The sequence below is a fragment of the Oncorhynchus mykiss genome, chromosome 20 (genome assembly GCF_013265735.2).
Source record: "Oncorhynchus mykiss isolate Arlee chromosome 20, USDA_OmykA_1.1, whole genome shotgun sequence".
Lineage (NCBI taxonomy): Eukaryota > Metazoa > Chordata > Actinopteri > Salmoniformes > Salmonidae > Oncorhynchus > Oncorhynchus mykiss.
In genome coordinates, this window is record NC_048584.1 from 36,286,515 (window position 1) to 36,312,163 (window position 25,649).

At 44.3% G+C, this 25,649-nt stretch overlaps 1 protein-coding gene across 6 annotated transcripts in view; it reads right to left on the reverse strand.

Moving 5' to 3' along the window:
• Positions 1–25,649, reverse strand: part of LOC110499540 (caskin-2) — a 76,613-nt gene that overhangs the window by 26,675 nt on the left and 24,289 nt on the right. For all 6 annotated transcript variants that reach the window (XR_005037999.1, XM_036956287.1, XM_036956286.1 and 3 more), the window contains 5 exons: positions 13,742–13,793; positions 10,223–10,320; positions 9,780–9,925; positions 3,931–4,026; positions 588–721 (listed from right to left, as the gene is read on the reverse strand). Coding sequence is in view for 5 of the 6 variants with exons in the window: in XM_036956287.1 (XP_036812182.1) it covers positions 588–721; positions 3,931–4,026; positions 9,780–9,925; positions 10,223–10,320; positions 13,742–13,793 (526 nt within the window). In the remaining variant the exon portion in view is untranslated. The remainder of the gene's footprint in view (positions 1–587; positions 722–3,930; positions 4,027–9,779; positions 9,926–10,222; positions 10,321–13,741; positions 13,794–25,649) is intronic.

Genomic DNA, 25,649 nt, shown 5'->3' on the forward strand with positions numbered 1-25,649 from the left:
GATAGAGGAGGAGAGGAGAGAAGGGCAGAGGAGAAAGATGGAGGAGAGGGAAGAGAAGAGGTGAGGAGTAAGAAGGAGTAGAAAAAGGAGAGGGGGAGGAGGAGAAGAGGGGGAGGAGGAGAAGATGAGAGGAGATGAAAGGAGAGGGAGTAAAGTGAAGGATAGCTGGTAACTCATCATCTTTAAAATTGGTTTAATAATCACACTGAGCTGAAGTGAAAGGGAGGCTGCAAACTGACTTTTCTAAGACCTGATATCCTGCTGACCAGATATTTCATCCCTCCATCCACAACAAAAGCAACCACTAAAGTGGCAGAAATCTGTACGATGAACCAAAGTCTCACAAATGTAGTAGAGAAGGTAGAAAAGTTGTACCCCCCGTCTCTCTCTCTCCCACATTCCCCAACAGAAGCAGAATGTGTAAGAGGGATGGAGGGAATGCTTATCCAGGGAATGTGGCGATTTAAGGCGGATGGGAATCTTTAACAGCGTGTCAGAAACTCTTGAGGTTATGGGGTTCAAGGGTGGAGATCCCAGTTACGCAACGTCAACACACACACACTGTCAGGGACAGTCACTCCTCTCACCTGATGATGTCTTTGTGTCCGTTGCGAGCGGCCAGGTGAAGGGGCGTGTTGGAGGAGGCATTGTCTAAACCGTCTAGCCCCTCCCCCTCCAACAGAGCTACCACCATGTTGCTGTTCAATAACAATTGAGCAACCTGAGAGAGAGAGAGAGAGAGAGAGAGAGAGAGAGAGAGAGAGAGAGAGAGGAGAGAGAGATGGAGAGAGAGATGGAGAGATGGAGAGAGAGAGAGAGAGAGAGAGAGAGAGGAGAGAGAGATGGAGAGAGAGATGGAGAGATGGAGAGAGAGAGAGAGAGAGAGAGAGAGAGAGAGAGAGAGAGAGAGAGAGAGAGAGAGACATATGACATTTAAAATGTCTTTATTCCTTTGGAACTTCTGTGAGTGTAATGTTTACTGTTAGTTTTTATTATCTTATTCTCTTGCTTTGGCTATGTTAACATATGTTTCCCATTCCAATAAAGGAAGGAAGGAAGGAAGGAAGGAAGGAAGGAAGGAAGGAAGGAAGGAAGGAAGGAAGGAAGGAAGGGAGAGTGTGAGGGAGAAAGTGTGTGAGAGAAAGGAAGAGTGAGAGAGAGAGTGTGATAGAGAGTGAGTGAGAGAGAGAGAAACTGTGAGAGAGAAAGGAAGAGAGAGTGAGAGACAGAGAGAGAAAGGAAGGAAGAGTGAGAGAGACAGAGAAAGTGTGTGAGAGAAAGGAAGAGTGAGAGAGAGAGAGAGTGTGATAGAGAGAAAGGAAGAGTGAGAGAGAGAGTGTGATAGAGAGTGAGTGAGAGAGAGAGAAAGTGTGTGAGAGAAAGGAAGAGAGAGTGAGAGACAGAGAGAGAAAGGAAGGAAGAGTGAGAGAGAGAGATAGAGAAAGGAAGGAAGAGTGAGAGAGAGAGGAATACAGAGACACAGAGAGAGAGAGAGAAAGTGTGTGAGAGAAAGGAAGAGAGAGTGAGAGACAGAGACAGAGAGAGAGAGAGAGAGAGAGAGAGAGAGAGAGAGAGAGAGAGAGAGGGAGAGAAACTACAGTAACAAAGACCTTAACTGACTCAGCCTGTTCTGCAATTCACAGGGCCAGAAGATTACACAGGCATGTGTGTGTGTGTGTGTGTGTGTGTGTTTGCGTGCATGTCTGCATGTGTTTGCAAATTCAACTTTGGCTAAATCTTAATTACTGGGGCAGCTATACATTTAATGACAAGACAGCCATAACTGTGACACTAGTAAAAGGAATTTAAATGGATTTTGTAGTATGTGTGTGTACAATACATCAGTGTGTGAGTGTGTGTGTGTGTCTGTGTACAATACATCAGTGTGTGTGTTTATCTGTGTGTCTGTGTACAATACATCAGTGTGTGAGTGTGTGTGTTTATCTGTGTGTCTGTGTACAATATATCAGTGTGTGTGTGTGTCCTTGCCTGTCCAGAGAGCAGAACTGAAGCCCATGCCCCGTTAGCAGAAACAGGTTTATTTTAGTTGTTAGTTAATCTGAGCTCTGTGAGATGTTTGACAGAGACCTACCCCTCTATCCACCACACACCCTCTCTGAGACACACTCCACACAAACACACACTCCACTCCACACACAAACACACTCCACACACACATACACTCCACAAACACACGTACACTCCACACACAAACACACTCCACACACAAACACACTCCACACACAAACACACTCCACACACAAACACACTCCACACACAAACACACTCCACACACAAACACACTCCACACACACACACACATATATACACAAACTCATACAATACACACACACACACACACATACATACAGTTGAAGTCGGAAGTTTACATACACTTACATTGGAGTCATTAAAACTCGTTTTTCAACAACTCCACAAATTTCTTGTTAACAAACTATAGTTTTGGCAAGTCGGTAAGGACATCTACTTTGTGCATGACACAAATAATTTTTCTAACAATTGTTTACAGTTAGATTATTTCACTTATAATTCGCTGTATCACAATTCCAGTGGGTCAGAAGTTTACATACACTAAGTTGACTTTAAACAGCTTGGAAAATTCCAGAAAATTATGTCATGGCTTTAGAAGCTTCTGATAGGCTAATTGACATCATTTGAGTCAATTGGAGGTGTACCTGTGGATGTATTTCAAGGCCTACCTTCAAACTCAGTGCCTCTTTGCTTGACGTCATTGGAAAATCAACAGAAATCAGCCAAGACCTCAGAAAAAAAATGGTAGACCTCCACAAGTCTGGTTCATCCTTGGGAGCAATTTCCAAAAGTCCTGAAGGTACCACGTTCATTTGTACAAACAATAGTACACAAATATAAACACCATGGGACCACTCAGCCGTCATACAGCTCAGGAAGGAGACGCGTTCTGTCTCCTATAGATTAACGTACTTTGGTGCGAAAAGTGAAAACAATCCCAGAACAACAGCAAAGGACCTTGTGAAGATGCTGGAGAAAACAGGTACACAAGTGTCTATATCCACAGTAAAACGAGTCCTATATCGACATAAACTGAAAGGCCGCTAAGCAAGGAAGAAGCTACTGCTCCAAAACCGTCATAAAAAAGCCAAACTACTAACTGCACATGGGGACAAAGATCGTACTTTTTGGAGAAATGTCCTCTGGTCTGATGAAACAAAAATAGAACTGTGTTTGGAGGAAAAAGGGGGAGGCTTGCAAACTGAAGAAAACCAATCGTGAAGCACGGGGGTGGCAGCATCATGTTGTGGGGGTGGCAGCATCATGTTGTGGGGGTGCTTTGCTGCAGGAGGGACTGGTGCACTTCACAAAATAGATGGCATCATGAAGCTGGAAAATTATGTGGATGTATTGAAGCAACATCTCAAGACATCAGTAGGAAGTTAAAGGTTGGTCGCAAATGGGTCTTCCAAATGCACTTTAAACACCAGAGGAGGAGGCTGGTGGGTGGATATATAGGAGGACGGTCTCATTGGCTAGAACGGAATGAATGGAACCGTATCAAACACATGAAATCCATTCCATCCATCATCTCTGTCAACCAGAAGTAAAATTATAATCTGCCCACCAGCCTCCCGTGCTACACACACACACACCTGCTGCTACCAGACTCTTATTATACTGCTCAATTTATACACTGTCCCCTTATCCCCCTTCCCCAATACATGTGTACATTTTGGACTATTAATTGTGCTTTCCTGTATTATACTTACGATAAAAAGTTATTATATTCTACTGAGCCATTTATTTTATATTCGTATTATTATTTTTTATTATTTCGTACTGTTGTTTCATTGTCGCGAAGGAAACTGCAAGTAAGTAATTAGTTGGATGATGTATACCATGTGTATCCTGTACAAAACTTGAAACTTGACTCACCTCGAGTCTGCCAAACTCACAGGCCAGGTCCAGAGGAGTCTTGTTGGCATTGTTCACCAGACAGGGATTAGACTGGTGCTGGAGTAACATCTCAGACTGATGCAGAGAGAGGGGAGAGGAGAGGGGGAGGGGAGACAGGGGGGATAGAGAGAGAGAGGGGAGAGGAGAGAGGGGGGATAGAGAGAGAGGGGAGAGGGGGAGAGGAGAGAGGGGGGATGGAGAGGAGAGAGAGGAGACGGGGAGGGGAGAGAGGAGAGGGGAGAGGGGGGATGGAGAGGAGAGAGACAAGAGGGGAGAGGAGAGAGGAGAGAGGGGAGGGGGGAGAGAGGAGAGAGGAGGGATAGAGAGAGAGAGGAGGGATAGAGAGCGAGAGAAGGGATAGAGAGAGAGAGGGGGGGACAGAGAAAGAGAGACAGACAGAGAGAAGAAAAAAAAGAGATAAAGCATGAATAAATATAATCCTTAAATAGATGCACAAGAAAACACCCTTCCCTAAAGCATCTCTGTGGTTTATCTTCTTCTACAGAGACGTGAGATCCTCAGGGCGACACCAGCACCAGTCCTAACAGGGGCTTCTATTACAGAGAAATACCTCTGGCTTTGTTTCTGTCCCTGCTTTGTCACACACAATACAATACCTCAGAACTCTCCATGACCAGGTATGTTGCTGTGTGTGAACCTACCTCACTACCTGGGTGTTAAAGACACTAAATACACACATTCTTTCTCCTTCCCAGTTAGTCTCAATACTTCACTCAGGGAATCTGTTATAAGATCCATTGCTGACCTGATCACATCATGTAGTATCTTTCACTCACTGACCCCTAACACACACACACACACACACACACACACACACACACACACACACACACACCTGGAAACACTATAGAGACACTCACTGATTCTTACCTGTGTGTAGTCCGGACAAATATTGAACCATCTCTCTGAGTTGATTATTCTTTTTTTTTTACCTTTATTTAACCAGGTAGGCCAGTTGAGAACACCTTTATTTAACCAGGTAGGCCAGTTGAGAACACCTTTATTTAACCAGGTAGGCCAGTTGAGAACACCTTTATTTAACCAGGTAGGCTAGTTGAGAACACCTTTATTTAACCAGGTAGGCCAGTTGAGAACACCTTTATTTAACCAGGTAGGCCAGTTGAGAACACCTTTATTTAACCAGGTAGGCCAGTTGAGAACACCTTTATTTAACCAGGTAGGCCAGTTGGGAACACCTTTATTTAACCAGGTAGGCCAGTTGAGAACACCTTTATTTAACCAGGTAGGCCAGTTGAGAACACCTTTATTTAACCAGGTAGGCCAGTTGAGAACACCTTTATTTAACCAGGTAGGCCAGCTGAGAACAAGTTCTCATTTACAACTGCGACCTGGCCAATATAAAGCAAAGCAGTGCGACACAAACAACAACACAGAGTTACACATAAACAAACGTACAGTCAATAACACAATAGAAAAATATATGTACAGTGTGTGCAAATGTAGAAGAGTAGAGAGGTAAGGCAATAAATAGGCCATAGAGGCGAAATAATTACGATTTAGCATTAACACAAGAGTGATAGATGTGCAGATGATGATGTGCAAGTAGAGATACTGGAGTGCAAAAGAGCAACAAAAGAAAACATGGGGATGAGGTAGTTGGGTATTTACAGATTCACTGTGCCTGTACACAGCCATCAGTAACCTGCTCTGACAGGTGATGCTTAAAGTTAGAGAGGGAGATATATGACTCCAGCTTCAGTGATTTTTTGCACTTCGTTCCAGTCATTGGCAACAGAGAACTGGAAGGAAAGGCAGCCAAAGGAAGTGTTGGCTTTGGGGATGACCAGTGAAATATACCTGCGGAAGCGTGTGCTGCAGGTGGGTGTTGCTATGGTGACCAGTGAGCTGAGATAAGGTGGGGATTTACCTAAAAATACTTATAGATTACCTGGAGCCAGTGGCGAATATGTAGTGAGGGCCAGCCAATGAGAGCATACAGGTCGCAGTGGTGGGTAGTATGTGGGGCTTTGGTGACAAAACAGATGGCACTGTGATAGACTACATCCAGTTTGCTGAGTAGAGTGTTGGAGGATATTTTGTAAATGACATCGCCAAAGTCAAGGATCGGTAGGATAGTCAGTTTTACGAGGGTATGTTTGGCAGCATGAGTGAAGGAGGCTTTGTTGCAAAATAGGAAGCCGATTCTAGATTTAATTGTGGATTGGAGATGCTTAATGTGAGTCTGGAAGGAGGGTTTACAGTCTAACCAGACCCATAGGTATTTGTAGTTGTCCACATATTCTAAGTCAGAACCGTCCAGAGTAGTGATGCTAGTCGGGCAGCAGGGTGCGGGCAGCAATCGGTTGAAGAGCATGCACTTAGTTTTACTAGCATTTAAGAGCAGTTGGAGGCCACGGAAGGAGTGTTGTATGGCTTTGAAGATCTTTTTAAGGTTTGTTAGCACAGTGTCCAAAGAAGGGCCAGGTGTATACAGAATGGTGTCGTCTGCGTAGAGGTGGATCAGAGACTCACCAGCAGCAAGAGCGACATCATTGATATATGCAGAGAAAAGAGTCGGCCCGAGACTTGAACCCTGTGGCACCCCCATAGAGACTGCCAGAGGTCCGGACAACAGGCCCTCCAATTTGACACACTATCTGAGAAGTAGTTGGTGAACCAGGCGAGGCAGTCATTAGAGAGACCACGGTTGTTGAGTCTGCCGATAAGAATGAGGTGATTGACAGAGTAGAAAGCCTTGGCCAGGTCAATGAAGACGGCGGCACAGTACTGTCTTTTATCGATGGCGGTTATGATATCGTTTAGGACCTTGAGCGTGGCTGAGGTGCACCCATGACCAGCTCGGCAAACCGGATTGCATAGTGGAGAAGGTACGGTGGGATTCGAAATGGTCGGTGATCTGTTTGGTAACTTGGCTTTCGAGCATTTTAGAAAGGCAGGGCAGGATGGATATAGGTCTATAACAGTTTGGGTCTAGAGTGTCTCCCCCTTTGAAGAGGAGGATGACCGTGGCAGATGTTCACTCTTTGGGGATCTCAAACGATACAAAAGAGGATGAATAGGCTAGTAATAGGGGTTGCAAGAACATCAGCTGTCTGGACTTGGGTGAAGGAGAAGCGGGGCGGGCTTGGGCAAGTTGCTGCAGGGGGTGCTGAGATGTTGGCCGGGGTAGGGGTAGCCAGGTGGAAAGCATGGCCAGTCGTAAAAAAATGCTTATTGAAATAATCGATTATCAAAGATTTATCAGAGGTGTCAGTGTTTCCTATCCTCAATGCAGTGGGAAGCTGGGAGGATGTGCTCTTATTCTCAATGGATTTTACAGTGTCCCAAAACTTTTGGGAATTAGTGCTACAGGATGCAAATTTCTGTTTGAAAAAGCTAGCCTTTGCTTCCTAACTGACTGAGTATATTGGTTCCTGACTTCCCTGGAAAGTTGCATATCGCTGGGGCTATTCGATGCTTATACAGAATACCAAAGGATGTTTTTGTGCTGGTCAAGGGCTGTCAAGTCTGGGGTGAACCAAGGTTGAATGGGGCATGCTTATTTAAGATGGTGAGGAAAGCACTTTTAAAGAATAACCAGGCCTCCTCTACTGATGGAATGAAGTCAATATCCTTCAAAGATACCGGGGCAAGGACGATTAGAAAGGCCTGTTCCCTGAAGTGTTTTAGGGAGTGTTTGACAATGATGAGGGGTGGTCGGCTGACCGCAGACCCATTACTCACCCAGGCAATGAGGCAGTGATCGCTGAGATCCTGGTTGAAGACAGCAAAGGTGTATTTAGAGGGCAAATTGGTCAGGATGATATCTAAGAGGGTGCCCATGGTTACGGATTTAGGGTTGTAGCTGGTAGGCTCCTTGATAATTTGTATGAGATTGAGGGCATCTAGCTTAGATTGTAGGACGGCCGGGCTGTTAAGCATGCCCCAGTTTATGTCACTTAACAGTGAGAACTCTGAAGATAGATAGGGGGCAATCAATTCACATATCATGTCCAGGGCACAACTGGGGGCTGAAGGAGGTCTATAACAAGCGGCAAAGGTGAGAGACTTGTTTCTGGAAAGGTGGATTTTTAATAGTAGAAGCTCAAATTGTTTGGGCACAGACCTGGACAGTATGACAGAACTCTGCAGGCTATATATGCAGTAGATTGCAACTCTGCCCCCTTCGGCAGTTCCATCTTGTCAGAAAATGTTATAGTTAGGGATGGACATTTCTGGATTTTTGATGGCCTTCCTAAGCCAGGATTCAGACACGGCTAGGACATCCGGGTTGGCGGGTTGGCGGAGTGTGCTAAAGCAATGAATAAAATAAACTAAGGGGGGAGGCTTCTAACATTAACATGCATGAAACCAAGGCTTCTACGGTTACAGAAGTCAACAAATGAGAGGGATTGGAGTGGTGCTGGGGGCTGCAGGGGTTAACCTCTACATCACCAGAGGAACAGAGGAGGAGTAGGAAAAGGGTACTGCTAAAGGCTATAAGAACTGGTCGTCTAGTGTATTCGGAACAGAGAGTAAAAGGAGCAGATTTCTGCGTGCGGAAGAATAGATTCAAGGCATAATGTACAGACAAGGGTATGGTAGGGTGTGAGTACAGTGGATGTAAACCTAGGCATTGAGTGACGATGAGAGAGGTTTTGCCTCTAGAGGCCCCATTTAAGCCAGGTGAGGTCACCGCATGTGTGGGGGGGAGGTGGAACAAAAATTATAGATAAGGCTGGAGGCTCTACAGTGAAATAAGACAATAATCCCTAACCAAAACAGCAATAGACAAGGCATATTGACATTAGGCATGTGTAGCCGAGTGATCATAGGCTCCAGTGAGTAACTAGGCGAGCTGGAGACAAGGCGATTCAGACAGCTAGCGGGCCGGGGTTAGCAGGCTAGCAGAAGGGCCTACGGGGACGTTGCAACGGGAGAGCCTGTTGAAACCACCTCGTACGGTTACGTCGGCAGACCAGTCATGATGGATTGGCGGGGCTCAGTGTCGGCAGTAAAGGGTCCAGGCCAATTGGCAAAAGAGGTATTGCAGCACAAGAATTGGCCGATGGACCTCTTCGGCTAGCCGGGAGATGGGCCTAGCTCAAGGCTAACTGGTTCTTGCTTCGGGACAGAAACATTAGCCAGGAGTAGCCACTCGGATAGCAGCTAACTAGCTGCGATGATCCGGTGTAAAGATTCAGAGTTTGCGGTAGGAATCCGGAGATGTGGTAGAGAAAAAGCAGTCCGATATGCTCTGGGTTGATATTGCACTGTGTAGGCCGGCAGGAATTGACTGGGCTGAGGCTGGCTGATGTCCGAGTTAACGGTGATGACCGCTAGCAGTAGCTAACTGACTACTAGCTAGTCGCTAGTTAGCTGGCTAGCTGCTGATGGGGGTTCTAAAGTATAAAAAAATAGCAGATGCATACCAGATTGGGTGAGGCGGGTTGCAGGAGAGTATGTTCAGTCCATAGATGGAAATTGAGATTTAAAAAATGTAAAAATATACACTAAATATATATAAAGAAAACGATATATACACGGGACAAGACAAAACAAGCCATCTTGGAATCAAAAAAGGAATAATTAGTCATTTGTCTGTATGTGTCTGCATCTGGTTGTGTTTAACTATTCTTGCGGGGACCAGAAGTTCCAACAAGAATAGTTAACAAACCAAAATTGTTTGTAAACAAACTAAATTTGTCCCCATAAGGTCAAATACTATTTCTAGGGGATTTAGGTTTAAGGTTAGAATTAGTGTTAGGGTTATATTTACGTTAAGGGTTAGGGAAAATAGGATTCTGTGTGTGTGCGCGAGAATGCGTCTGTTCATGTGTACTCACCACCTGGTAGTGTCCGTACTGTGCAGACAGGTGTAGAGGTATGTGTCCGTCCTGTGACAGTGTGTTAACAGAGGCTCCAGCTCTCAGCAGCAGCAACACAGAGTCAGCTTTACCCTGCCAAGCTGCATAATGTAGCGGACGCATACCTAGAGAGAAAGAAAGAGAGACAGAGAGAGAGAGATACAGAGAGAGAGACAGACAGAGAGAGAGACAGACAGAGAGAGAGACAGAGAGACAGAGAGACAGAGACGGTAAGTTAGAAGACTGAAAAATTAAAGGGGCAATGTGGGATAGTTTATTTTATTTACCAAAAGAAGTGGCAGTGCCAACTCTTTTTTTTTTTACAATAACAGATTTACCCTTTAATTAATGACATGTATTACTTGTTTATAATGGTTCGTACGTGTCTTAAAACAGTTTTATAACAGCTTATAACCTCTCACCATTAATGTCTTTGATGTCCACCGTGGCCTGAGCCTCCAGTAGTAGTGACAGCAGCTCAGTGGTGCCTGTTAGAGCTGCATGGTGTAACGCTGAAAACCTGAGAGAGAGAAGAGGGGGGGAGGGGGAGGAGAGAAGGGATGGGGAGGGAGGGAGGGAAAGTCCATTGTCACACTACTACTTATTTGCTGGGAATATTCTGGCTTAGAAACAGGTCTTCCCCTTTCCCCTGGTTGGGGGGGGGGGGGGGGGGGGGGGGGGGGGGGGGGGGGGGGGGGGGTGTTCCAGGGTGAAATGAGTCTGCCATAAACAGAGAGGGTATACATCTAACTGAGGACTTCACAGGAGGTGAGCCTTCAGCCTTCCAGCCCCAACCTTAAACCAAGGACCAGGTCCAAGCACCTGGGAACGAACTGACCAAGGTACATCCCAAATGGCACCCGAGTCCTGATAATGGGCCCTGGTCAAAAGTAGTGCACTACACAGGCAATAGGGTGCCATTTAAGATGCATGCCAAGAACAACAACCTCCATAACAATTTAGTATCAACAAGCTGGAGAAAAAATAAATAAAAAATAAACTTATGATTGCAAGTAATATTTCAACTCAAGCATTGTAGGGTACCATGAAATGCTCTCATGTTGTGTGTTTGTGTGAGTGTGTGTGTGTGTGTGTGTGTGTGTCAGGGTACTGGTTGGCTGAATGACTGGAGTAAGGACAGTGATACAGCACACACACACTTGGAGCCTTCCTTCTATAATAAACTCTGCAAAAAAAGAAATGGCCCTTTTTCAGGACCCTGTCTTTCAAAGATAATTCGTAAAAATCCAAATAACTTCACAGATCTTCATTGTAAAGGGTTTAAACACTGTTTCCCATGCTTGTTCAATGAACCATAAACAATTAAATTAACATGCACCTGTGGAATGGTCGTTAAGACAGTAACAGCTTACAGACGGTATGCAATTAAGGTCACAGTTATGAAAACTAAGGACACTAAAGAGGCCTTTCTACTGACTCTGAAAAACACCAAAAGAAAGATGCCCAGGGTCCCTGATCATCTGCGTGAGTGTGCCTTAGGCATGCTGCAAGGAGGCACGAGGACTGCAGATGTGGCCAGGGCAATACATTGCAATGTCCGTACTGTGAGACGCCTAAGACAGCACTACAGGGAGACAGGACGGACAGCTGATTGTCCTCGCAGTGGCAGACCACGTGTAACAACACCTGCACAGGATCGGTACATCCGAACATCACAGCTGCGGGACAGCTACAGGATGGCAACAACAACTGCCCGAGTTACACCAGGAACGCACAATCCCTCCATCAGTGCTCAGACTGTCCGCAATAGGCTGAGAGAGGTCCTCACCAGACATCACCGGCTACAACGTTGCCTACGGGCACAAACCCACCGTCACTGGACCAAACAGGACTGGCAGAAAGTGCTCTTCACTGATGAGTCGCGTTTTTGTCTCACCAGGGGTGATGGTCAGATTCGCATTTATCGACGAAGGAATGAGCGTTACACCGAGGCCTGTACTCTGGAGCGGGATCGATTTGGAGGTGGAGGGTCCGTCATGGTCTGGGGCGGTGTGTCACAGCAGTATCGGACTGAGTTTATTGTCATTGCTGTCAATCTCAACGCTGTGCGTTACAGGGAAGACATCCTCCTCCCTCATGTGGTACCCTTCCTGCAGGCTCATCCTGACATGACCCTCCAGCATGACAATGCCACCAGCCATAGTGCTCGTTCTGTACGTGATTTCCTGCAAGACAGGAATGTCAGTGTTCTGCCATGGCCAGTGAAGAGCCTGGATCTCAATCCCATTGAGCACGTCTGGGACCTGTTGGATCAGAGGGTGAGGGCTAGGGCCATTCCCCCAGAAATGTCCAGGAACTTGCAGGTGCCTTCGTAGAAGAGTGGGATATCATCTCACAGAAATAACTGGCAAATCTGGTCCAGTCCATGAGGAGGAGATGCACTGCCGTACTTAATGCAGCTGGTGGCCACACCAGATACTGACTGTGACTTTTGATTTTGTCTGTGGAACGTGTTCAGTTTATGTCTCAGTTGTTGAATCTTGTTATGTTCATACAAATATTTACACGTTTAAGTTGGCTGAAAATAAACGCAGTTGACAGTGAGAGGAGGTTTCTTTTTTTTGCTGAGTTTATATGGTTTTATCAAAGCGACTTACAGCGGAGTCACGCGTGAATATATTTCACGTTTGGGTGGTCGTGCAAATCAAACCCACCATCTCTACCAACTGAGCTACAGAGGACCACACACACCGTACACCACAGAATAAAGCTAGGATTATTTCATATCCGAAATTCTGCCATGGGGAAGTTTGTGCAGTGAATCTGTGATGGTGGGTGGGAATAGGGGCCCTCGAGTGGTGCAGGGGTCTAAGGCACTGCATCTCAGTGCCACAGGCGTCACTACAGACTGTGGTTCGATCCCGGGCTATATCACAACCGGCAGTGATTGGGAGTCCCGTAGGGTGGTGCACGATTGGCTCAGCGTCGTCCGTATTAGGCGAGGGTTCGGCCCGGGGTAGGCCATCATAGTATAATAATAATTTGTTCTTAACTGGACTTGCCTAGTTAAATAAAGGTTAAATAAATAAAACTAGGATCGAGTCATGTTCAGTATGAGTGTGCAAGGTTGCGTCCCAAATAGTACCCTATTCCTCTATAGTCTTGGCTAAAAGTAGTGCCCTATATAGGGACAAGGGTGCCATTTGGGAGTGTTTAACAGTATCTAACTGGTGATCTACAAATTGGAAGTTTCATTGTTTTGACCTGCCTGGTACTTAGTCAGATAAACATCCGTCCATATCAACCATGTCTCATCTGTCTGTTTTCACTCCTTTAAATCCCCTGCCCCCCTCCCCCTATCTCTCTCCATGCTGAGTGAGTGTTGATTTAGGGTGACTGGTCACTGTTTGTTCACCTCCCACTTCTTCCTTGTGGTCCCTAGGCATCATTCTATCATGCCCCCTCTTGCTTAAAAAAACATGCACGCACACGCACACAGACAGAAAAACACACACTCCCACAGGCACACGCACACAGACAGAAAAACACACACTCCCACAGGCACACGCACACAGACAGAAAAACACACACTCCCACAGGCACACGCACACAGACAGAAAAACACACACTCCCACAGGCACACGCACACAGACAGAAAAACACACACTCCCACAGGCACACGCACACAGACAGAAAAACACACACTCCCACATGCACACGCACACACACTGTGTCTGGTCTGTCTGCATACAGGTGTGACTGGGTGGTAAGTCCACAGTGAGAACCGACCACAACAGGCATCCGATAAAGATGAAGACCATGTCAAATCAAATCCAGAGTTACTTTTCCTCCACAGACATGGATTGCATTCCTTTGAGCCAAATAAGTACAGAGAGAGGATAAACCTCAGCTATGCAAACACAAGTCCATCTAACTGACTCACACTCATTAGGAAACACATGCACACACACATCTCTTACCCATCTAAGTCCTGATAGTTGATGTTGAGCCTCTTTGTGGAGCCCAGCAACTCTGAAAAACAAAGAAGGGGGGGTGAAGGGATGGATGGAAGGAGAGAGGGAAGGAGAGAGGGAAGGAGAGAGGGAAGGAGAGAGGGAAGGAGAGAGGGAAGGAGAGAGGGAAGGGATGGAAGGAGGGATGGAAGGAAGGAGGGAGGGGGAGATGGAAAAAGGATTTGGTGACATTTGTCTTTTCAACAGAACGCCTAGTGATCTTCCATCACGGCAGGGTCTCTCGGTTTTCACAGCAAGAGCTCACATGTTCCTCTCTTTCTTCATCACTCGTTCCTGAAATAACATGTCAGAATGGCTGGAGGTTGCTCCCACTCGCTTCTCGCATACAGTGTTATGACAAAATTCTGCCAGCTGACTGAAAACGAAACGGTTTTTATTCCATGCAAGCAATTCCCCCTAACTGAACCAGACTCCTCCTTAGCCTGCTCCAGATCAGTTGCTTCAGCGAACTTCTGTCCGCTCTTATGCCAATCACATACGGATAGTCCGAGGAATTGATTGGCTAAAGCACATACCTTGGACAAGGCTTCCTATCCTAATAGCTGACTTACCCCACAGCAGCCACATTGCCACTTGCCCTGGGCGAACAAGAGTACTTGTCCTAGGTATTAGTGTCTAGTGAACAAGAGTACTTGTCCTAGGCATTAGTGTCTAGTGAACAAGAGTACTTGTCCTAGGCATTAGTGTCTAGTGAACAAGAGTACTTGTCCTAGGCATTAGTGTCTAGTGAACAAGAGTACTTGTCCTAGGCATTAGTGTCTAGTGAACAAGAGTACTTGTCCTAGGCATTAGTGTCTAGTGAACAAGAGTACTTGTCCTAGGTATTAGTGTCTAGTGAACAAGAGTACTTGTCCTAGGTATTAGTGTCTAGTGAACAAGAGTACTTGTCCTAGGTATTAGTGTCTGGTGAACAAGAGTACTTGTCCTAGGCATTAGTGTCTAGTGAACAAGAGTACTTGTCCTAGGCATTAGTGTCTAGTGAACAAGAGTACTTGTCCCATATTTTCTCCTCTCTGACTTCCCTGTAGCCAATAATTTTGTTACGTTATCCTTATTCATTAATTCAATCAATCAATCAATCCAGTCCTACCTCCACTCATTCCCTACTGTACATTCTACCCCTCAGCTCCAGGGGCCTTTCCAGGCTCAGACACCCCATCTAAAGCCCTTCTCTCTGGGAATTGACTCCTCTGCTAGCCCTGCTCTCAGAGCCAAGCTCCAGCCTCAATGAGCCCATACCCAGTCTCTCATTCAGCAGGGACCATTCTTCCAACTCTGGCCTCTCTCACTGGGCCATGCACAAGAATGTGTGCGCACGCACGCGCACGCGCACACACACACACACACACACACACACACACACACGTGTGTGAATGTTGTGAACAGTAGAATAAATGGATCCTCAGACAGATCTCTTGGCATTGGTTTCAATCAATCAATGAAACAGAACTTGTATTCTATTCCATCCCTACTGAACATTAACAGTGAATTCCTCCTCACTATCAGCTCTGTCAATGAGGCTACTGTCTCACCAACTGCTTTTGACTCATGATATTAAAAAGGGACACTTCAGGATTTTGGCAAAATCTTCCCCAGAGTCGGATGAACTCGTGGATACCATTGTTATCTCTGCGTGCCGACTCTGGGGAAGTAATGTAGATCCCAAAGTATCCCAAAGTATCCCTTTAAACCCAACCAAAAGTTATCAGATTTCTTCATGGCAGTTTAAATGATGATTTCATGTTTCTACAGTGACAGGATAGTTCCACTTACACTGGGCGCGAGTACACACACACACACACACACACACACGAAGAAACACACACAAGGCAGCTTGCCAAGTGGGGCCTAAACCACCCCAATGACAGCGAGAGAACAGAGCCTTTAAGAGTTCTAGTTAGAACATGAGCCAACATTCCAGACATAGAAGAAGGGAGAGAGAGAGGAAGAGAGATTCTTTCTCTGGAAACAGTTGCTTCCTTCTCAATTAAAAAGGTGGAGAGCTCTGGCTGACATCACGGTACAGTAAATTACTGCATCTTCAACGGACTGTGTGTGTGTGTGTCAGTCTCCCCTTACAGCGCGTCACACCCAAAATCATCATCTGTAATGCAAAACCACAAAACCACTCACCATGGCCTGCGGGTGTGTTCTACACTAGGAACTTCAGGGAAACACAATACCAACATCTAAAAGGTATGTTGGATACACACTGGCTACAGCAGGGCCATTGAGAGTTGGCACCAAGTACAAATGCAGGTGAGGAAAACGAGACTGTGAAATCTAACCCAGTCAAGCCTCATTGGCCTTCAATCACCTCACCTAAAAGGCTGTGTGTGTGTGTTATGTTGGTGCAGCAGGAAGATGACTGGTTTCCAGTGTCTGTATGAAAGCCTGGCTGTAAACATGTCACAGCACATAGTGACGTCAGGTTAGTATTGTGGCAATGAAACAAAACACCAAGCAGATTTAACTTCTTTAGGAAAACAGCCCTAATGTTGGTAACAAACATCATTATGTTGTCATCCAGAGTCACATGTATTTATTTAACAAGCTACAGCACACAGCAGGTTTTAAAAAGGACAACTGAAATTTAAATACTGGCGTCGTCACAGCCCTAGTGACAGGAAGCCTAGCGATTGGGCCACTAACCGAAAGGTCGCTTGTTCGAATCCCTGAGTCGACAAGGTTAAAAATATTTTTTTTAATCGATGTTCCCTTAAGCAAGGCACTTCACCTTAATTGCTCCTGTGATTTCCTCTGAAGAAGAAAGTATGCTAAATGAATGACATTGATTTTACACATTGGTTATGTGGTTGGCTTCAGGTGTGGTGCTAGTCACAATAACATACAGTTCCAGTCATGGGTTTGGACTCGAGGTCGACCGGTGGCCGATTAATTAGGGACGATTTCAAGTTTTCATAACAATCGGGAATCGGGATTTTTGGGCGCCGATTTGCCGATTTATTTATTATTTTTTGATACCTTTATTTAACTAGGCAAGTCAGTTAAGAACGCATTCTTATTTTCAATGACGGCCTAGGAACAGTGGGTTAACTGCCTTGTTCAGAACGACAGATGTTCACCTTGTCAGCTCGGGGGATCCAATCTTGCAACCTTACAGTTAACTAGTCCAACGCAATAACGACCTGCCTCTCTCTCGTTGCCCTCCACAAGGAGACTGAATGTTACGCGAATACAGTAAGCCAAGGTAAGTTGCTAGCTAGCATTAAACTTATCATCTTATAAAAAACAATCATAATCACTAGTTAACTACACATGGTTGATGATATTACTAGATATTATCTAGCGTGTCCTGCGTTGCATATAATCTGACTGAGCATACAAGTATCTGACTGAGCGGTGGTAGGCAGAAGCAGGCGCGTAAACATTCATTCAAACAGCACTTTTGTGCGTTTTGCCAGCAGCTCTTCGTTGTGCGTCTAGCATTGCGCTGTTTATGACTTCAAACCTATCAACTCCCGAGATGAGGCTGGTGTAACCGAAGTGAACTGGCTAGCTAGTTAGCGCGCTCTAACTAGAGGGACGGAAGCTATACTGTTACACTGGCAATACTAAAGTGCCTATAAGAACATCCAATAGTCAAAGGTTAATGAAATACAAATGGTATAGAGGGAAATAGTCCTATAATAACTACAACCTAAAACGTCTTACCTGGGAATATTGAAGACTCGTGTTAAAAGGAACCACCAGCTTTCATATGTTCTCATGTTCTGAGCAAGGAACTGAAACGTTAGCTTTCTTACATGGCACATATTGCACTTTTACTTTCTTCTCCAACACTTTGTTTTTGCATTATTTAAACCAAATTGAAAATGTTTCATTATTTATTTGAGGCTAAATTGATTTTATTGATGTATTATATTAAGTTAAAATAAGTGTTTATTCAGTATTGTTGTAATTGTCATTATTACAAATACATTTTCGGTGTTGAAATATCATAATCGGTCGTCCTCTAGTTTGGACACAGCTCGTCATTCAAGGGTTGTTCTTTAATTTGTACTATTTTCTACATTGTAGAATAATAGTGAAGACATCAACACAATGAAACAACACATGGAATCATGTAGTAACCAAAGTGTTAAACAGTCTTGAAGGAGTTGGCACAAACAGTATGCTGAGCACTTGTTGGCTGCTTTTCCCCTCTGGTCTTATTCAACATTTCTGGTGTTACAGCCTGAATTCAAAATGAAAAGTAAAAACAATTCTCATCCATCTACACACAATACCTCATAATGACAATGTGAAAACATGCATTTAGACATTTTTGAATAATTTATTGAAACTTAAATACATAAATATCTCGTTTACATACAGTGCCTTGCGAAAGTATTCGGCCCCCTTGAACTTTGCGACCTTTTGCCACATTTCAGGCTTCAAACATAAAGATATAAAACTGTATTTTTTGTGAAGAATCAACAACAAGTGGGACACAATCATGAAGTGGAACGACATTTATTGGATATTTCAAACTTTTTTAACAAATCAAAAACTGAAAAATTGGGCGTGCAAAATTATTCAGCCCCTTTACTTTCAGTGCAGCAAACTCTCTCCAGAAGTTCAGTGAGGATCTCTGAATGATCCAATATTACCTAAATGACTAATGATGATAAATACAATCCACCTGTGTGTAATCAAGTCTCCGTGTAAATGCACCTGCACTGTGATAGTCTCAGAGGTCCGTTAAAAGCGCAGAGAGCATCATGAAGAACAAGGAACACACCAGGCAGGTCCGAGATACTGTTGTGAAGAAGTTTAAAGCCGGATTTGGATACAAAAAGATTTCCCAAGCTTTAAACATCCCAAGGAGCACTGTGCAAGCGATAATATTGAAATGGAAGGAGTATCAGACCACTGCAAATCTACCAAGACCTGGCCGTCCCTCTAAACTTTCAGCTCATACAAGGAGAAGACTGATCAGAGATGCAACCAAGAGGCCCATGATCACTCTGGATGAACTGCAGAGATCTACAGCTGAGGTGGGAGACTCTGTCCATAGGACAACAATCAGTCGTATATTGCACAAATCTGGCCTTTATGGAAGAGTGGCAAGAAGAAAGCCATTTCTTAAAGATATCCATAAAAAGTGTTGTTTAAAGTTTGCCACAAGCCACCTGGGAGACACACCAAACATGTGGAAGAAGGTGCTCTGGTCAGATGAAACCAAAATTGGACTTTTTGGCAACAATGCAAAACGTTATGTTTGGCGTAAAAGCAACACAGCTGAACACACCATCCCCACTGTCAAACATGGTGGTGGCAGCATCATGGTTTGGGCCTGCTTTTCTTCAGCAGGGACAGGGAAGATGGTTAAAATTGATGGGAAGATGGATGGAGCCAAATACAGGACCATTCTGGAAGAGAACCTGATGGAGTCTGCAAAATACCTGAGACTGGGACGGAGATTTGTCTTCCAACAAGACAATGATCCAAAACATAAAGCAAAATCTACAATGGAATGGTTCAAAAATAAACATATCCAGGTGTTAGAATGGCCAAGTCAAAGTCCAGACCTGAATCCAATCGAGAATCTGTGGAAAGAACTGAAAACTGCTGTTCACAAATGCTCTCCATCCAACCTCACTGAGCTCGAGCTGTTTTGCAAGGAGGAATGGGAAAAAATTTCAGTCTCTCGATGTGTAAAACTGATAGAGACATACCCCAAGCGACTTACAGCTGTAATCGCAGCAAAAGGTGGCGCTACAAAGTATTAACTTAAGGGGGCTGAGTAATTTTGCACGCCCAATTTTTCAGTTTTAGATTTGTTAAAAAAGTTTGAAATATCCAGTAAATGTCGTTCCACTTCATGATTGTGTCCCACTTGTTGTTGATTCTTCACAAAAAAATACAGTTTTATATCTTTGTATTTGAAGCCTGAAATGTGGCAAAAGGTCGCAAAGTTCAAGGGGGCCGAATACTTTCGCAAGGCACTGTAAGTATTCACAGCCCTGAGCCCTTATCTATTTTACATGACTGGGAATACAGATATACAGCTGTTAGTCACAGATATCTTAAGGGGAAAAAAATGGGCCTCACAATGGGCCTCAGAATCTCGTCACGGTATTTCTGTACATTCAAATTGCCATCGATAAACTGCAATTGGGTTCGTTGTCCATAGCTTATTCCTGTCCATACCATAACCCCACTGCCACAATGGGCACTCTGCTCACAACGTTGACGTCAGCAAACTGCTTGCCCACACGACGCCATACACATTATCTGCGGTTTTGAGGCCGTTTGGACATACTGCCAAATTCACTAAAACGAGGTTGGAGGCGGCTTATGGTAGAGAAATTAACATTAAATTATCTGGTAACTGCTCTGGTAGACATTCCTGCAGTCAGCATGCCAAATGCATGCCCCCGCAAAACTTGAGACATATGTGGCAATGTATTGTGTGACAAAACTGCACATTTAAGAGTCGCCTTTTACTGACCCCAGCACAAGGGGCACCTGTGTAATGATCAGCTTCTTGATATGCCACACCTGTCAGGTGGCTGGATTAAGAAGAAGGAGAGAAGCTCACTAACAGGGATGTAAACAAATTTGTGCACAAAATATGAGAGAAATCAGCTTTTTGTACATATGGACATCTTTTATTTTTAATAGGCACCCTATTCATCATTTTGTTCAGCGTAATAACTTTACCATGCTCAAACGGATAATCAAGGTCTGCTTTTCTTATTTTTACCCATCTACCAATAGGTGCCATTCTTTGCGAGGCATTGGAAAACCTCTATGTTCTTTGTGGTTGATTCGGTGTTTGAAATTCACTGCTCAACTGAGGGACCTTACAGATAATTGTATGTGTGGGGTACAGAGATGAGGCAGATTCAAAAATCACGTTAAACACTATTATTGTGAGTCCATGCAACTAAATATGTGGCAAATTCTTTAGGCCTGCCACAATAAAGCAATGTTCACATCTGGGGTAGCAACACCCATCTGCAGCTCACGTCGTCCTGCTTTGCCTGGCTGCATTTTGATAGGTGAATAAACGTTTTAAGTCGGACACTGACAAGCAGATCAGATCGACTGAGAGCAGGTGGGGGAAAGGTGAATGTAATTAAATAGAAGTACGACGTGAGCTTCAGATGAGTGTTGCTACCCCAGATATGGACATGCTGTTTCTACAGAGTTGGGTGGTGTTTATATCTGACGTTTATCCATTAAGTCTTTATTAAAAACACTAGCTATGAGTTCCAAATGGCACCCTACTTTTGACCAGAGTCCTATCGGGAAGGGTAGGGTGCCATATTCCAGAACATACCGTCAGCAAGCCCAGATGTTTGTAGTTAATATTCACAGACACATTCAAGGTATGCAAAGAATGACACCTTTATTTAATTTGAACTTTCAGTTCATTTCCACCTGAAGGTGAATGTTCAAGTAGGGTTGTGGTGGTGGCATCCTAAGGCCTCAACATAACTAAATCTGTATTCAAACATACCTTGTCCTTACTTGTGAGAATGTGCATGTACTGTAGCTAATCTAAACAACAGTAGGCTACTGCTGCTAGTTACAAGTATCTATTAAACAAGCCTATATAGAATATATACATAGTGTACAAAACACCTGCTCTTTCCATGAAAGACTGACCAGGTGAATCCAAGTGAAAGCTATGATCCCTTATTGATGTCACCTGTTAAATCCACTTCAATCAGTGTAGATGAGAATGGGCAAGCCAAAAGATTTAAGTGCCTTTGAACAGGGTATGTAGTAGGTGCCGGGCGCACCGGTTCGAGTGTGTCAAGAACTGCATCACTGCTGGGTTTTTCACGCCCAACAGTTTCTCGTGTGTATCAAGAATGGTCCACCACCCAAAGTACATCCAGTGAACTTGACAACTGTGAGAAGCATTAGAGTCAACATGGGCCAGCATCCCTGTGGAACGTTTTTGACACCTTGTGTCCATGCCCCGACAAACTGAGGCTGTTCTGAGGGGTGCAACTCAATATTAGGAAGGTGAGGTGTTCCTAATGTTTTGTACACTCAGTGTATAGTGTGTAGCTTTAATAAGGATACAGCCAGGGCAGGTGTTAGGACTAAGTTGTGCTGGCTGGCTGACATGACTGTGGGCAGATGGAGTCTCATAGCTGGCTAGAAGCCTGGAGAAGTGACCAAATCCCTGTGGCTCCCTGGCAATGTGATTATATTGTAGCCTCAGCCTTATACAGTACAGTTACAGTTCACTGCCTACCAACTACCAAGAGAGAGGCTACTATAGCACTAGCCATGTCTCAACCAACGGGATAGGAGTGAATTAGTCTGACACAATATACAGTCAGACATGCTACTGGGACAATGAAGTGTCCTTTCAATAAGGAGATGGGAAGAATGGACAAATGAACAAGAGAGAGAGAGAGAAAACAGCAAAACTTGCAGGGCCTAATTGTCATTCTGCCTCATTATCTTCCATTGATTATCTAGAGTCATTATTAGGATAGAGTCCTCTGTCTGTCTGGGACTGGTTGTTCTGGGTCTGATCGATCGACATGAGTGTCACCATCGGGTCAAGGCTAACCAATGGAAACATAGAGCACCAGTATCCCAATAACCCTTTCAGTGCCACACAGGCGCTCCAACACTGACAATGAGGGGAAGCAGGACACAATAGTGGTGTCACATATCTTTTTAAAATGTTTCTTTCTGGAATTACTAGATTCTTTCAGAAGTAGGACACAGGCTCTGTGTGAGCTAAATGGAAGTCCTAGTGAATGGAACTGCATGAAACGAATGGAACAGTTGGCACACATACAGTATTGTATTCCACCCGGTAGAAATATAATCCTTGAGTATGTTTACATGCACACTTTTAATTCAATATTAAACTGATTATGGCATGAGGCGGAGTTGGGAACTAGTCATGTAAACAATTTACTCTGCTTATCTTTTTTTTTTTTTTCTTTTAAATCGGCAAACGGTCAAAATTGAGGAAAGCACACACGGATTAAAAACACCTGGTTTTCTGAGCAATCTTTCAAATGATTAGGACATGTAAACAAGCTTCCTCTGCGTTCCAGCGGTGTATCTGATCTGTGCATGTGTTAGCACCGGTAGCCTCCCTTTGACGAGAGACTGAAAGTACGCATCTTAGAAATAGTTTTCACACATACAAACTTCAGAACGTCTGAAGTCAGAATATAATAGGCCTTGCATAATTAACATGGCCACTGTGGTAGCAACGTTTACTCTGATTGGTGAGCCAAGTCCCATCAGGAAGTCTGATCTCAGATGTGTCCACGGAACCAGGATCATTAGGGAAATTGTTCTTCTTGCAAAGCATGTAAACGTTTTAAACAATCTATTATATTAAATCTGACTATCCACAATAATCGTATTATTGAGTGCATGTGACTGTGCTCATTGAATACATCACTGTGATTTCCTACCTTGTCCATCTCTATCCAAAACGGAACTAGTCCAGAACGGAACAAAGTAACACTACTAAAAAGGAGTGCCATTTAATGAACATTCACAAGCTTAGTGAAGTCTAGATCAGCTTAACCTTGAACTGCTCCTGTTTCACCACGACATGACCCTCCATCTAACTGAGTCTGCCTTCCAAATGGCACCCTATTCCCTACATAGTACACGACCTGTAGGGACCCATAGGGCTCTGGTTGAAAGTAGTACACTATGTAGAAGACAGAACCTCAGATATATAACAATAGTTAACTATCTGGCTCTTCAACCAGTGAACTAAGGAAAGTACATCAGTGTCACTGAGGAAAAATACAAGTTTCCCATAAACTGGTGCAGATTCTGGAGCTAGTACTTCATCTACCTTGTCTGCGTGTCAAACGGCACCCTATTCCCTTTATATACTGAGACTTTACCTCCAGGCTCGTGTGTTTTACCTCCAGGCTCGTGCCTTTTACCTCCAGGCTCGTGCCTTTTACCTCCAGGCTCGTGCCTTTTACCTCCAGGCTCGTGCCTTTTACCTCCAGGCTCGTGCCTTTTACCTCCAGGCTCGTGCCTTTTACCTCCAGGCTCGTGCCTTTTACCTCCAGGCTCGTGCCTTTTACCTCCAGGCTCGTGCCTTTTACCTCCAGGCTCGTGCCTTTTACCTCCAGGCTCGTGCCTTTTACCTCCAGGCTTGTGCCTTTTACCTCCAGGCTCGTGCCTTTTACCTCCAGGCTTGTGCATATGGAGAAGGTGGCATGTAAGGCCAGTGGAGTGTTTTACAGTTTGTGTGCCTGCCTGCCCCCTCTGCCCGCCCCTCTGCCTGCCCGCCCGCCACTAGTAAGTTAACTTCACCCATAAATCACTTATTGTATTATTCACTTCAGCCTTAAAATCATTGCTCATCACCCATTTAGTCTCTATAGGCCTGAGCACAGCCAGTAAACACATCACTACTCCTTCTGGACCAATACATATTACTCTTACTGTAGTTAAAGACGTCGGCCTACATAATAAAACCAAAATGATGCATTCAACTGGAAGCCTGCAACATCTACAAATATAATCATGTTACTTTTGGTTAATAATAGCCTAGCATACAATCGTCAAAAATAAAGCAAAAAAATAAGAATCGACCATGCTTTTTCAAAGACATACCAAATACACTGCACATGACCTCAATGGCAAAAACTGCTGCTTTTAACAAAAGGACAGAACGATTTACAGGAAAGGAGGTAGAGAGATGGACAAACGTAGATCACCGCTAGGACAAGTACACAGTTTACACTTTGGTCCACGAGCATGGGAAATAATCAAATCAAATATTGTCACATGTGCCAAATACAACAGGCGTAGGCTACACAATAACGAGGCCATATACAAGGAGTGCCGGTGCCGAGGCAATGTGCAGGAGTCCGAGGGAGTTGAGGCAATACGCACATGTAGGTAGGGGTACAAGTGACATGATCATACACATACTGTAAGCCACATCTTAAATGAGTTTATAATTATTTCCTTGTCATTAGAGTAGTAAAAAGCACTGCACTATAAAGGGAATAGGGAGCCGTTTGGGACACAGACGTTGTCCTCTCGTTGTCCTCTGCATGTCTCTGTGTAGAGTTGCAGACAAGCAGCACAGGCTTTGTTCCAGTACAATAACTTCATCATTACCAGAAAATACTTAATCATCTGAATACAAGTGAAGGGAGAGAAAGAGAAGAGATTTAGAGTTCAAGGAGAGTTTATGTGTCTACCAAACTCGTTTGACCTTGTCCTGGTTATTCTGGTTTGCGTGTCTGTTAGTTGGGTTGTTTTTCTGCAGTGTATCTGTAAATAAGTCTGGTGAAACAATGCTGCCTGAATTCTACCTCAGAACTATCATCTATCTATACTGTAGGGTCACTAGCTGCAGACAAACCTGCAGTGTTGTGATCAAGTCATTTAAAGAGAGACCGGTTCAAGACCAGAGCAAATCGAGACCGAGTCTCGGGGGGGGGGGGGTCAAGGGGTTCGAGACCGAGTCAAAATGTGAGTCCAATTCAAGACCGTGATTGTAATTTTGTCAAATCCCCACCATAATAAGAGTTCAAAATGTTCAGTAGTTCTGTGTTCAGAACATATAGATTGTTTTGAAATTCAAAAAACTGTGAAAAAAATTGCATGCTGAGGAAAAACAGAGCCACTCTAAAATGATTACTAACCCAATCATAGTGGGGAACAATTCTACTCCTTCAGAGAAGGGCTGAAGACTTATAAAATAATGATTTAAATAATATAATATACAGTGCCTTGCGAAAGTATTCGGCCCCCTTGAACTTTGCGACCTTTTGCCACATTTCAGGCTTCAAACAAAGATATAAAACTGTATTTTTTTGTGAAGAATCAACAACAAGTGGGACACAATCATGAAGTGGAACGACATGTATGG